Here is a 15,302-nt window from a genome sequence, read left to right on the forward strand (position 1 = left end):
AAAAATTTTTTAATCTTCAACTGAAACAAATAATTAATTTTCTTGTTAAATGTGGAAGAATCGTTTTAAGAATTGGAAATTGTGACAAGATTTACTTGATTCCAATTTTGGTTAATCATTCCATCACTATTAAAAATACAAGTACACAAATACACAGTATAAGAAAAAATGACAAAAAACAATTACAAGCAAGCATACTGTATAGCCATATTAGTTTCTGTAAGAAATGAAGATATTTTGTTGGATAAATATACCAATTTAATTAATATTTTTCTATAATTCATAGTTTGTTTATTTAAACATGAATATGCTATATATTTTACTTAAACTTCATTATTATTTGTGCTGTTTTCAAAGAAAGCATTTTCTTACTACATTGGTTACATCTGAATGTGCTTGTTATAATCATTAAAACATCTTTTTTAGGAATAAACATTAATTTTTTTATTCCAATGCTTTTCTGAAAATGTTCAAATTTAAAAAACCTGATTTGTTACAATAAACAAGCTGATTTTTCATGCTACATTTGGCAATATAATAATACAACTTTTTCTCTTTTTATTATGTAATATAATAATTTTTTTTCTTAAGATTTTTAAAATTATTTAATATTTTACTTCAAATATTTAACACACAATTTTATTAATAATTATAATATTTTACAACCAAAAATAGCTGTATTACATCTCAATGTTTTTACTAGAATAGTATGCATGTAATTTCACATAAAAAACACTAGTATCATTTTTCAGCCAATAATAGCACAATCTGTCATTAATTTCAAAAGAAGCAATATCAAACTTCTGATACATATGCAATATGGAATATTGTTTTTCACAAGTAAACTCTTATCTCTTATCTTCTTTGTAAGTTCATTTCATTATTTAGCTTTATTGTACTTCTTTTTTATTTTACTGATCAAGTCAGCCTAGTTATAAATTTTAGAAATTATATCTACCAACTTGCTACTTATTAGTTCAGCTAAATAACTCCAAATCTGATTGCTGAAATTTTATTATGATAATTTTCATTCTTCTGAATCTAAGGGTACATCTTACATGGCAGCATCCAGCAACTGTGAATACACTTCCAAGCGGAGTGGACAAACTGATTCAAGCAAATGTGCATGTCTGGAGTAACTGCTTTTAGCATGCAGTGACCACCAAATGACGTTTCTACATGCGTGTATAGGAAGCAGCTACTAAGCAAATTTGATCACACCTTCCACTGTCCATGCTTCCAAAGAAGAAAATGGCTGATTTTGTAGATGAATGAGAACAGAATGACAATTAAATTGTGTGTACCTGTTGTACACACAATTAAATTACCTGTTGTATATATTTTAATAATTTTTATGTAATTTAACAATTTCTGATTTTATAAATGCAACATTTTAAAAATAAAACTTTTTTTAAACTTATTCTATGGATATTCTTTATATTTGTTGTGCATCTAGTTAGCAATAACGTTTAACTTTCAAATTTAACGTTTTAATGCTTTTCATATTTTCCGTAGCAAGCATTTGACAAAATTATCTCATCACCATTTTGTAAACAACATGGACGCATTTTGTAAACAACATGCGTCCACTCTGGACAGAAGTTGTTTGTGAGTTGGAAGTGCATACAAAGATTCTTTCTGCTCACATACACTGTATGCTGCCACATAGAATATACCCTAAATATACTTCTGATTTTAGAGCAAGTTCAAAGGTTGATGTTCAGAATCTTTCCAATTATTTATAGCATCTCATCTAGTTTTAATTTATTTAAACAGGAGTGAAAATACCAATGTGGTTATGATATTTTAACTTATTGTATGCGTCAATACCTCAACTTTTCCTATGTCACAGTATGTTTAGTAAATGATTCATACAGAGCCGTAACTAGGATTTTGGACACCTATGGCCAAGAATAAAAAAGGCACCTTTTTAATTTTTATTATTAAAAAATATAATTTTATTCTAAAAAAATTATCCAATGACATTTAAATACTATATAAATATAAAAATTTTTTTGTTATTAATTTCGAATACATATTATTCCGAAACCTTCTCATTGGCACCTATGGCAGGGGCTACATTGGCCATACCCTAGTTAAGGCTCTGGATTCATAAAGGTATCATAAAATGTAAGTTAGTTTTTAATAACTGTAACATTTAATCAATAAATAAATAAAAACAAGAACTTATACTGGAATGAATAATATAAATAAAATAAAATAAACCTTTAACTATCCAGCAATAAATAATGTTTAATAAAATCGTTTTCAACCATTTTTAAACGGCCATCTTCAGTTCAGCCATTATTAAAAAAAGAACACTAAAAAAAGAACATATGAAATACAAATTAAACAGAAAGCGAAATGCGCATGCGTACTTCATCGGACTTGCGTCTTCTGAAAATCTATAAATAACTTGCAAATAACATAAAAAAATAATAAAGCCGCAAAAAAAAAAGGAGGAGGAGGAGAATATATGTTGATTACAAGGTGTTAATCTGCGTTATTGTAAAAGGATTTCCAGGCATAAGATAACCCTTCCGCATCTCTATGATTAATGCATCCCTTATTTATGTGTGCCTTGTGTATCTCTATCTTTTCAAGGTGTTTCAATGCCTGTCTGGAATTCGTGGCTCTAATGATCGAGGCTTGATCCCAATATACCTCGACCTCTTGCTGTTTGGCAAATGCTGTGAGCACTGTGGCATCTATGTTCTTACTCACAGAGTATTTATGTTCCTTTAATCTTTGTTTTAAGTGCCGCGTAGTAGCACCCACGTAAACAAGGTCTGAGTTGAACCGCTGATCCTTTATAGGTATAGAATAAACCCCTGATAAATTATTTCGCTTTTCCTTTCTCTTATCATTTCTTAACCTTCTGTAGATCGTCGAATTACGCCGATATACTATTTGTAGATTATTACTATTTGCCACTCTCCTAATCATTTTGTCTAAAAAAGGAAAATAATTAAGAACTACTCTTCGTTCCTGGGTCATTTTTTTGGGATGCTGCTGATTCTGATTCTGAAACTTCGTAATAAGCTCGTCCACCTCCCTCCTCCGACCTTGAAAAGATAGAGATACACAAGGCACACATAAATAAGGGATGCATTAATCATAGAGATGCAGAAGGGTTATCTTATGCCTGGAAATCCTTTTACAATAACGCAGATTAACACCTTGTAATCAACGTATATTCTCCTCTCCCCCTTTTTTGGCAGCTTTATTATTTTTTTATGTTACTTGCAAGTTATTTATAGATTTTCAGAAGACGCAAGTCCGATGAAGTACGCATGCGCATTTCGGTTTCTGTTTAATTTGTATTTCATACGTTCTTTTTTAGTGTTCTTTTTTAAATATTGGTCAACTGAAGATGGCCGTTTAAAAACGTTTTTATTAAACATTATTTATTGCTGGATAGTTAAAGGTTTATTTTATTTTATTTATAACATTTAATCAGCAGTTATGAGTCTATTTAAAAAAAAAAATGATTAGTTTAAAATTATAATAAATCAAATGGCAAGTTTTTCAGCACAATAATCTTATGATATTATTGTGAATTTATAAATGTTGAATTGATGGATTTATAAATATTTATTGCTATGTTTTTACAGGAGTAAGTTTATATAAAAAGACTAAAATAATTTACAAATTTTAATAATACAACTGAATAAATTCATAAGTTCAAAATATTACTGTTGCAATAAAATTTGAAAAAATTGAATAAAACAATGCTTTCAATGAATATTAAAGTTAGAAACTAATATTAATGGTTCAATTAATTTTTCATGAAAATTTTTTGTATTTTGAAGTAAGCAAATTATCTAGAAATAAAAAAATATTTTCAACTAAATGACATGTAATTCTTAAAACATGACAATTGCATTCAACATGTAAACTAAAGTGTTATTGAAAATGTTTAAAATACAATAAATTTTATTTTAAACATTTTCAATAACATTTTAATTATCAAGAATAGAAATTAAATTTTTCATTATATATTTCTTCTACTGAAGCGTATACTATTTTATCTACACAGAAAAATAAAGTGGATAACTATTCAATAAGAATTCATTTGAATATTGTATTTGTTTATTAAATAGATAAATATTTGTAATACATACAGTAAAACCTGTCCAAAAGGAACCTGAATAAAAAAGGAAATGTGTCTAAACCCAAAAATTCTTTGAAGCAGAGCAATTTTCTGTATTAAAAAAAACCTGTTCAAAACAAAAACCTTCTAAACTGGAAAAAATGTTTGGTATCACATGACTCCAGTTTACACAGGTTTTACTGTAATAATTTTATATAATGTTCAGTTTATTTTAATTAATATATAATATAAATAACAAATTTAAACTGATAGAGACATACTAAATATTCTTTGAAAGAATAAAGTTATATATTACCTATCTGATTCTCCATAATCATCATCAGAAGTATCTGATTCGTCTAAATCAACAACTGGACCCTTCTTTCTGTTATTTGAGGAATTATTTGATGTGGATCCTTTTTCAAAACTAGATTCAAGTTTATTAGATTTATCAATATCAACATCTTTTTCTTTATCTACATCATCATTGCTTACAGAATTATCTATTATGTTTTCCAACTTTTCCTCTTCTTTCCTTGTATGTTCTGTAATAGAATCATTTTTATCTTTTGTTCTATTGTGAGATTTGGAACTTGCATCATCATCGTCATCACCACTACTTTCAGTATTTTTTTCACTATTTTCTTCATTGTTATTTATTATTTCTTGTGTTTTCTTTATACAATTACTTTCACCATTGATTAAAATTTCATTAGAGTTTTCTTCTTTTAAATTATGTTCTGATTTTTTTAGTGAGTTTTCTTGTTTTGCTCTAAGCACTGGTGACTTAGGCTTGTCATTATGTAGGTTGGTTGGTTGGTCTGTGTCTTTTGGTGGAAAGGCCACATAGGCCAAGCTGCGCCACTTGTCATTATGTAAATGCTCCAAATGAGGAGAACTTTTTAATGGAACGCCTCCTGATTTATAACGAGCTAATAATTCTTCCAATGGCATTTCTGCTTCTTCATTAAGTACTGTAGTATCATCTTCTTCTATAAAATGAGAAAATATTAATTATTAATTAGAAAATATTAATTATTAAAGTCATCAAATTTAAAAAAAAAATCAAAAAAATCCTTGACTTTAAACTATTATTTAATACATAATTTTAACAGACAACAAATCAATATTTTTTAATTTGTAATTGCTGATATCTGTTAGTTATTAAAGTTAAATAAATTTATTTTGAAATTATTAACCAATAAAATATTCTCTAAAAATTAATTCTTCAAGAAACATACACTTAGTATAAAAATACAGTTTATAATGTTAAATATAATTTAGGTATTATAAAAACAACAACAAATGATTGTTGTTGTTTTAATTTTACATAACAATTTTTTAATTTGAAATTATTGTTCTAAAATTGTTCCTGGGAGACCATCTTTTTACCTGTTGAAAATGTACAAAAAACTGTTCTTCCTTAAAGCTGGAATTACTGTATAATTGATTACAAACTGACCTTTCGTATATTTCCAACAATGTTGTCAATGTAAATGAAAAACAAACATTTTTTAGCCAAACTTTTTAAGAAAAAGTTCAGCTAAAAAAGAATAAGAAGAGAATCTTCTGTAGAAGCCCGATGCTGACCCCTGAATGAGGCCAAAAATGTTTGCATTTTATTTACATTGATGGCATTGCTGGAAATGTACAAAAGGTCAGTTTGTTAGCTTATTATATATAGTGTATGCTATCATAATTTTGAACTGTATATCTATCAAAAATAGATGTATGAAAAAAATTCTATTGTCCTGAAATTTTTTCACAACTATTTTTGCAGCTATTCTTCATCTATTTTTGGATTTTCTCAATTTTAGTATGTTCTAATAATGGAATATAACAATAACTATTTTCTTTAAATATTTATAAATAAATAAATAAACCAAATTATATAACATGCTTACCAAAGTAATTTCTTCTTTATGCATTTTGGAAATGCATGTTATAGTTCTCTATCCACACTAAGCATGTTAAAGTTCATTGAAAAATAATTGGCTCACATAAAAGCAACTATTACAATTTATATCATTCAATCAGATTATCAGTTTCTATATCCATAGGAATGTTAACATACAATATATTCAGATAATGTAAATAATTATGTACTTATGTTTTAAATAATTTTCCAATAAGTTTTACTAATTCATACCAATTTAATTCAAAGTGTACTTTATACTGTAGCATAATATTGTTGATAATGTTTTCAAAATATAACAGTTTACATGCACAGCAAAGTATTTCTATTATAATAATTTTCACTAGGGATCATTTTTACATATCTTTCATTAAACTAAATGCTCATGTTTCATCTATCAAATCTTTTAATGATCTTAGTGTTTAATTTTTTTTGAGTGATCATATGGTCTTCATGAATAACAACTATTATTTATAAATACTAATATACTAATTTGAAAGATCTGATTTCTTAACTAAAAAGAAAAAAACTGAGACTTTTTAGTGTTAAATAAATGATATTTTTAAGAACTTAAACATTTCAGATATTTTGAAATATTGAAAATGTTTAAGTTATTAAAAGTACCAGCTTGCCTATGTTTTTGAGGGGATGGGAGAAGATGATAAAAACAATTGTCTTAGTAATTAAAATGTATATTTATTAAGTTGAGTATTTACAATAATAAAACTGCAAAACACAAAAAAAATTGTTCAAGCTGAAGTTAACAAAGAGTGGGTTTTAGGGGTGGTTGGAGGTGGAGACCCGACAGTATTTTTTCTAGGATATTAAAGAATATTCATGGTTTTGATGAAAAACCATAATCAGCTGAACCGTCGGAAATGTCGTTCGAAATATTCGATATTGAAATTTAAAAAAACCGCCGGAATATCGTTCGGAAAGCTTAAACTATCGAATTCTATGTACTGCCTGATGATGGTAGTTTTACACTACTGAAAGTGCTAGCGGATAAAACCTTTCTCCAAAAGTCGGATAAATTTCCGTATCCGGAACTCCACTCCTGTAATGCCACTGCACGTAAGTGTTCTAATAATGTTCAACTTCTATATTTTCAACAATACATCTTATCTTGTTAAAAATATCTTAAATTTAACTCTTATTTGCAAAAAAGAGGATTTATTTCGAGCACTTTTCTCTATACATTAGTTACAATTCTTACAAAGTAATAATTATTTGCAAAATAATTCCATATATCTAATTCTAATACTTGTTTCACAATAACTGTTCTTGTAAAGAGTATTGGATGCATGTAAACAAAAGTGCCATACCCCCTTTAAATGTCTAATGTTGATTTCATTTATATTTCCAGTTCTGATCAAAATAGAATATATATTATGGGCCTCATCTCCAACCCTTCAGGAGGAAAAGAGGATCCTTTCTTTCTCCTTACATTTTGCTTCATGCAGCAAACATGTAGCTAGGCTGAAACAAAAGAAAGGAAAAAAATTATTACAGAAATTGCTTTTAGCCCTAGGTATAATTAAATTAATTAAAATATCTATAACCAATGGGCAGATAATAGTAAGGGCTTATCACACCAATGATAATGGGCACAAACACTCTCCTACATGTGGTGATGGCCATCCAAAGTACTTTTCGGTCGGGGGAGTATTGTTCATTTCATTTTGCTCCCAGCATAGAGCTAATACATGAATCGTTTCAATTTAATAAAACAAAAAAGGAGGTGTGCAATAAGATGACTACATAAATATGGAAACCGAAAAACCCAAAATGCATTTCGGAATATTTTCCAGTAGAAAATAATCCCTCATCAGTTGGTATTAACTAACCTCATCTATTAAAGGATGAAATAGATAAAAATAACAGTGATATCTGGTTGCATCATATGTTTTCACCACTTGCGCACCAGATGTGGAAGGTAACACACCTCCTTTGTAACTGCTTCCTATATCTTGTAGTAATGTCTTGCAACTCTGTCATCTTACCGATTTCGATATGTATATAATCTAAACTGTCTGTATAACATTAGTTCATAACTGCAAACCAATAATTGGGCTAACTCATAACTGTTTTTGTATCAGCACCCTGTAAGTCCCACTACTATTCAACGTTGCAAAGAATTATTATTCCTGTCTACATTGATAATGCTTACTGCTCATACAGTCATGGCGACATTTTCATCTTTATATTGTATAGCTTTAGGCATAGTTTTAAGTTTAAATTTATTTTTTTTCACTTTGTATAATTTTTAAGTATAGTAAAACCTTTAGTTAATACCAACTGATGAGAAAATAGGAAAATAGTCTGAAATGCATTTTGGGTTTTTCGGTTTCCATACTTATGTAGTCATCTTATTGTAGTGCACCCCCTTTTTTGATTTATTAAATTTTTTTACTTTGATTCCTGAGCATTTGTGTCCATTATCATTGGTAATATAAGCCCTTACTATTATCTGCCTCACGGTTATAGATATTTTAATTAATTTAAAAGAAAGGAAAATGGATGAGGATGAAACTGTGTGTATTAACATTACACATAGTAAAATGCCTAGCAATCTACCTATTCTATGCATGGAAAGCTAGAACTTCTGTAAATAAGTAATATAAAACCTTCGACACTTTTTCTAGCAATTTCTTTAATCGAACTAATGTTTTCGGCTATATTTAATAGCCTTCCTCAGGTACTACATTATTGGAATGAGGATGTTCCAATATTGTAGTACCCGAGGAAGGCTATTAAATATAGCTGAAAACGTTAGTTCGATTAAAGAAATTGCTAGAAAAAGTGTCAAAGGTTTTATATTACTTAATCTACCTACAATAAGTACTGAAAAAAACCAAAATAATTAAAAAAAAAAAAAAAGCCAAAGAAAGTTGAAATGAAAACTATTGCTATTTATGTGAAGTTATAAAGAGCAAATTTGGCAACCTAAAAGGAAGAAAGTAGCCTAAAGCTAAGGGAATGCTACTCTTATTTTGCAGCCAAAGTTTATTACTTCTAACGTTTTCGGTCTTGTTAAAAGACCTTTCTCAAGAAAAATAAAGCAAATAAAAATAACAAAATGTAAATCGAACGCTTGGTACAACGAACAAGGTTTCGAATATTTTTGAACTAGCCTATAATCCGTTGCAATTTATGACGTCATTGTGAACTTAACAATGGAAGTACAAAAATCCTAAAAACTACATAAATATCTACATACAAATAGTTACTATCTCTGAACATCACTATTAACTACTTCCCTCAATTATTATGGTTTATATTAAGCTAGAGAACCATGCTGCCGATATTTTTGTGGATTCTCGAAAGTTGATTGCAAGGCCTTTATGCTTTGCTTTACAAATCTGCCATGCTTCCGCGTAATGCTGGTGCTGCCTGTCTCGAACTATCTGCATAAATCTTGCTTGGTCCCATTCAGCCTTGACATCTTGCAGGTCTGCTAAAACGTAGTGGCCAGCGCAGTGCATGGTTGTTCTTTTCTTATATTTGCTTGATGTTCAGCTAACCTGTCTTTGATACATCTTCCTGTTGCCCCTATATACATTAATTTACTATGTCGCCTTGAGTCCATAACTGGAATTTTATATACACCGGGGAGTGTTTTTCTATCCACTACATCCTTATCAGATCGTAAAAGTTGGTAAGTGGTGAGGGTTCTTTTATATAGGATTCTTTTGTTCTGGGCCTTTCCAACATGTCGAAAAATATTATTCAGCAAAGCATTATACTCCATCGTTAAAACTCCTTCCTTATTAGGTAAATTTCTCTTCTTAAGGCGCGTTTTGCTCTTGCTGATAATAGCCTTAATATTAATCCTGTACTTTTTGGCTAAGTTATATATATAATTCAGTTCCTCGTTTCTATCTTTTGTATTGTTACAGTGCAAATAAGCTCTTGCGATTAATGCTCTGAACACTGCTATTTTATATGCTGGGGGATCGTGAGAGATCCACGGAATAAATATAGGGTTATAGGATGGCTTTCTGTAAACTTTAGTCTTGAAATCTTGTACGCTGTTAATTTGTATATCCAGATCTAAGAAATGTATAGTCTTATCATTTTCTTGCTGTAACTTTATCTCAAGGCCGAATCTGTTGTCATTTATATCCTTTATAAAGCTCTGTACGTTGGGTTTAGTGTTCCAGAAAATAAGTACATCGTCTACATATCGAACATACATTATCATTTGTGCTTCATACTTCGGCAACGATGTACTTATTTTACATATGATTGACAGTGTGCTGAGATTAAAGGACAAATACAAAACAACATTACATTCCATTTGCAAAGCTTGAAAAATGAATTCAATTGCTATTTTCCTGACTGCAAGGACAAAGGTATTCGGAAACTGATTTGCAATGCTTTCATAGTCAACATTTCTGAGGTGCCAGATGAAATACAAGAAGAGTTAATTGAAATGCAACATGATATTAACTGCAAGGATACATTCGAGACAGGAATTAATCTTAAAGATTTTTTTTTTTGATTCTGATGAATCCGTGTTGTAGTGTGTCTTTATAAAGCAGCTTAAAGATTTTTGGAGCCAAAAAGCTATTGCTTTCCCTAAAATTTGAGAAATTGCTTTACAGTACCTAACTTTATTTTCAACCACATATTTATGCAAGCAAGGATTCTNTAAATAAATAAAAACAAGAACTTATACTGGAATGAATAATATAAATAAAATAAAATAAACCTTTAACTATCCAGCAATAAATAATGTTTAATAAAATCGTTTTCAACCATTTTTAAACGGCCATCTTCAGTTCAGCCATTATTAAAAAAAGAACACTAAAAAAAGAACATATGAAATACAAATTAAACAGAAAGCGAAATGCGCATGCGTACTTCATCGGACTTGCGTCTTCTGAAAATCTATAAATAACTTGCAAATAACATAAAAAAATAATAAAGCCGCAAAAAAAAAAGGAGGAGGAGGAGAATATATGTTGATTACAAGGTGTTAATCTGCGTTATTGTAAAAGGATTTCCAGGCATAAGATAACCCTTCCGCATCTCTATGATTAATGCATCCCTTATTTATGTGTGCCTTGTGTATCTCTATCTTTTCAAGGTGTTTCAATGCCTGTCTGGAATTCGTGGCTCTAATGATCGAGGCTTGATCCCAATATACCTCGACCTCTTGCTGTTTGGCAAATGCTGTGAGCACTGTGGCATCTATGTTCTTACTCACAGAGTATTTATGTTCCTTTAATCTTTGTTTTAAGTGCCGCGTAGTAGCACCCACGTAAACAAGGTCTGAGTTGAACCGCTGATCCTTTATAGGTATAGAATAAACCCCTGATAAATTATTTCGCTTTTCCTTTCTCTTATCATTTCTTAACCTTCTGTAGATCGTCGAATTACGCCGATATACTATTTGTAGATTATTACTATTTGCCACTCTCCTAATCATTTTGTCTAAAAAAGGAAAATAATTAAGAACTACTCTTCGTTCCTGGGTCATTTTTTTGGGATGCTGCTGATTCTGATTCTGAAACTTCGTAATAAGCTCGTCCACCTCCCTCCTCCGACCTTGAAAAGATAGAGATACACAAGGCACACATAAATAAGGGATGCATTAATCATAGAGATGCAGAAGGGTTATCTTATGCCTGGAAATCCTTTTACAATAACGCAGATTAACACCTTGTAATCAACGTATATTCTCCTCTCCCCCTTTTTTGGCAGCTTTATTATTTTTTTATGTTACTTGCAAGTTATTTATAGATTTTCAGAAGACGCAAGTCCGATGAAGTACGCATGCGCATTTCGGTTTCTGTTTAATTTGTATTTCATACGTTCTTTTTTAGTGTTCTTTTTTAAATATTGGTCAACTGAAGATGGCCGTTTAAAAACGTTTTTATTAAACATTATTTATTGCTGGATAGTTAAAGGTTTATTTTATTTTATTTATAACATTTAATCAGCAGTTATGAGTCTATTTAAAAAAAAAAATGATTAGTTTAAAATTATAATAAATCAAATGGCAAGTTTTTCAGCACAATAATCTTATGATATTATTGTGAATTTATAAATGTTGAATTGATGGATTTATAAATATTTATTGCTATGTTTTTACAGGAGTAAGTTTATATAAAAAGACTAAAATAATTTACAAATTTTAATAATACAACTGAATAAATTCATAAGTTCAAAATATTACTGTTGCAATAAAATTTGAAAAAATTGAATAAAACAATGCTTTCAATGAATATTAAAGTTAGAAACTAATATTAATGGTTCAATTAATTTTTCATGAAAATTTTTTGTATTTTGAAGTAAGCAAATTATCTAGAAATAAAAAAATATTTTCAACTAAATGACATGTAATTCTTAAAACATGACAATTGCATTCAACATGTAAACTAAAGTGTTATTGAAAATGTTTAAAATACAATAAATTTTATTTTAAACATTTTCAATAACATTTTAATTATCAAGAATAGAAATTAAATTTTTCATTATATATTTCTTCTACTGAAGCGTATACTATTTTATCTACACAGAAAAATAAAGTGGATAACTATTCAATAAGAATTCATTTGAATATTGTATTTGTTTATTAAATAGATAAATATTTGTAATACATACAGTAAAACCTGTCCAAAAGGAACCTGAATAAAAAAGGAAATGTGTCTAAACCCAAAAATTCTTTGAAGCAGAGCAATTTTCTGTATTAAAAAAAACCTGTTCAAAACAAAAACCTTCTAAACTGGAAAAAATGTTTGGTATCACATGACTCCAGTTTACACAGGTTTTACTGTAATAATTTTATATAATGTTCAGTTTATTTTAATTAATATATAATATAAATAACAAATTTAAACTGATAGAGACATACTAAATATTCTTTGAAAGAATAAAGTTATATATTACCTATCTGATTCTCCATAATCATCATCAGAAGTATCTGATTCGTCTAAATCAACAACTGGACCCTTCTTTCTGTTATTTGAGGAATTATTTGATGTGGATCCTTTTTCAAAACTAGATTCAAGTTTATTAGATTTATCAATATCAACATCTTTTTCTTTATCTACATCATCATTGCTTACAGAATTATCTATTATGTTTTCCAACTTTTCCTCTTCTTTCCTTGTATGTTCTGTAATAGAATCATTTTTATCTTTTGTTCTATTGTGAGATTTGGAACTTGCATCATCATCGTCATCACCACTACTTTCAGTATTTTTTTCACTATTTTCTTCATTGTTATTTATTATTTCTTGTGTTTTCTTTATACAATTACTTTCACCATTGATTAAAATTTCATTAGAGTTTTCTTCTTTTAAATTATGTTCTGATTTTTTTAGTGAGTTTTCTTGTTTTGCTCTAAGCACTGGTGACTTAGGCTTGTCATTATGTAGGTTGGTTGGTTGGTCTGTGTCTTTTGGTGGAAAGGCCACATAGGCCAAGCTGCGCCACTTGTCATTATGTAAATGCTCCAAATGAGGAGAACTTTTTAATGGAACGCCTCCTGATTTATAACGAGCTAATAATTCTTCCAATGGCATTTCTGCTTCTTCATTAAGTACTGTAGTATCATCTTCTTCTATAAAATGAGAAAATATTAATTATTAATTAGAAAATATTAATTATTAAAGTCATCAAATTTAAAAAAAAAAATCAAAAAAATCCTTGACTTTAAACTATTATTTAATACATAATTTTAACAGACAACAAATCAATATTTTTTAATTTGTAATTGCTGATATCTGTTAGTTATTAAAGTTAAATAAATTTATTTTGAAATTATTAACCAATAAAATATTCTCTAAAAATTAATTCTTCAAGAAACATACACTTAGTATAAAAATACAGTTTATAATGTTAAATATAATTTAGGTATTATAAAAACAACAACAAATGATTGTTGTTGTTTTAATTTTACATAACAATTTTTTAATTTGAAATTATTGTTCTAAAATTGTTCCTGGGAGACCATCTTTTTACCTGTTGAAAATGTACAAAAAACTGTTCTTCCTTAAAGCTGGAATTACTGTATAATTGATTACAAACTGACCTTTCGTATATTTCCAACAATGTTGTCAATGTAAATGAAAAACAAACATTTTTTAGCCAAACTTTTTAAGAAAAAGTTCAGCTAAAAAAGAATAAGAAGAGAATCTTCTGTAGAAGCCCGATGCTGACCCCTGAATGAGGCCAAAAATGTTTGCATTTTATTTACATTGATGGCATTGCTGGAAATGTACAAAAGGTCAGTTTGTTAGCTTATTATATATAGTGTATGCTATCATAATTTTGAACTGTATATCTATCAAAAATAGATGTATGAAAAAAATTCTATTGTCCTGAAATTTTTTCACAACTATTTTTGCAGCTATTCTTCATCTATTTTTGGATTTTCTCAATTTTAGTATGTTCTAATAATGGAATATAACAATAACTATTTTCTTTAAATATTTATAAATAAATAAATAAACCAAATTATATAACATGCTTACCAAAGTAATTTCTTCTTTATGCATTTTGGAAATGCATGTTATAGTTCTCTATCCACACTAAGCATGTTAAAGTTCATTGAAAAATAATTGGCTCACATAAAAGCAACTATTACAATTTATATCATTCAATCAGATTATCAGTTTCTATATCCATAGGAATGTTAACATACAATATATTCAGATAATGTAAATAATTATGTACTTATGTTTTAAATAATTTTCCAATAAGTTTTACTAATTCATACCAATTTAATTCAAAGTGTACTTTATACTGTAGCATAATATTGTTGATAATGTTTTCAAAATATAACAGTTTACATGCACAGCAAAGTATTTCTATTATAATAATTTTCACTAGGGATCATTTTTACATATCTTTCATTAAACTAAATGCTCATGTTTCATCTATCAAATCTTTTAATGATCTTAGTGTTTAATTTTTTTTGAGTGATCATATGGTCTTCATGAATAACAACTATTATTTATAAATACTAATATACTAATTTGAAAGATCTGATTTCTTAACTAAAAAGAAAAAAACTGAGACTTTTTAGTGTTAAATAAATGATATTTTTAAGAACTTAAACATTTCAGATATTTTGAAATATTGAAAATGTTTAAGTTATTAAAAGTACCAGCTTGCCTATGTTTTTGAGGGGATGGGAGAAGATGATAAAAACAATTGTCTTAGTAATTAAGATGTATATTTATTAAGTTGAGTATTTACAATAATAAAACTGCAAAACACAAAAAAAATTGTTCAAGCTGAAGTTAACAAAGAGTGGGTTTTAGGGGTGGTTGGAGGTGG

At 28.4% G+C, this 15,302-nt stretch overlaps 1 protein-coding gene across 1 annotated transcript in view; it reads right to left on the reverse strand.

The window, feature by feature from the left end:
* The window catches only part of LOC111636711 (protein phosphatase 1G-like), a gene marked incomplete at its 5' end in the record, with an annotated part of 94,495 nt that overhangs the window by 62,772 nt on the left and 16,421 nt on the right, over positions 1-15,302 (reverse strand). Inside the window, 2 exons of the mRNA XM_023382015.1 lie at positions 4,410-5,093; positions 12,906-13,581. Coding sequence (XP_023237783.1) covers positions 4,410-5,093; positions 12,906-13,581 — 1,360 coding nt within the window. The remainder of the gene's footprint in view (positions 1-4,409; positions 5,094-12,905; positions 13,582-15,302) is intronic.

The sequence above is a fragment of the Centruroides sculpturatus genome, unplaced genomic scaffold (assembly GCF_000671375.1).
Source record: "Centruroides sculpturatus isolate CEXI.00-Female unplaced genomic scaffold, Cexi_2.0 scaffold418, whole genome shotgun sequence".
NCBI lineage: Eukaryota > Metazoa > Arthropoda > Arachnida > Scorpiones > Buthidae > Centruroides > Centruroides sculpturatus.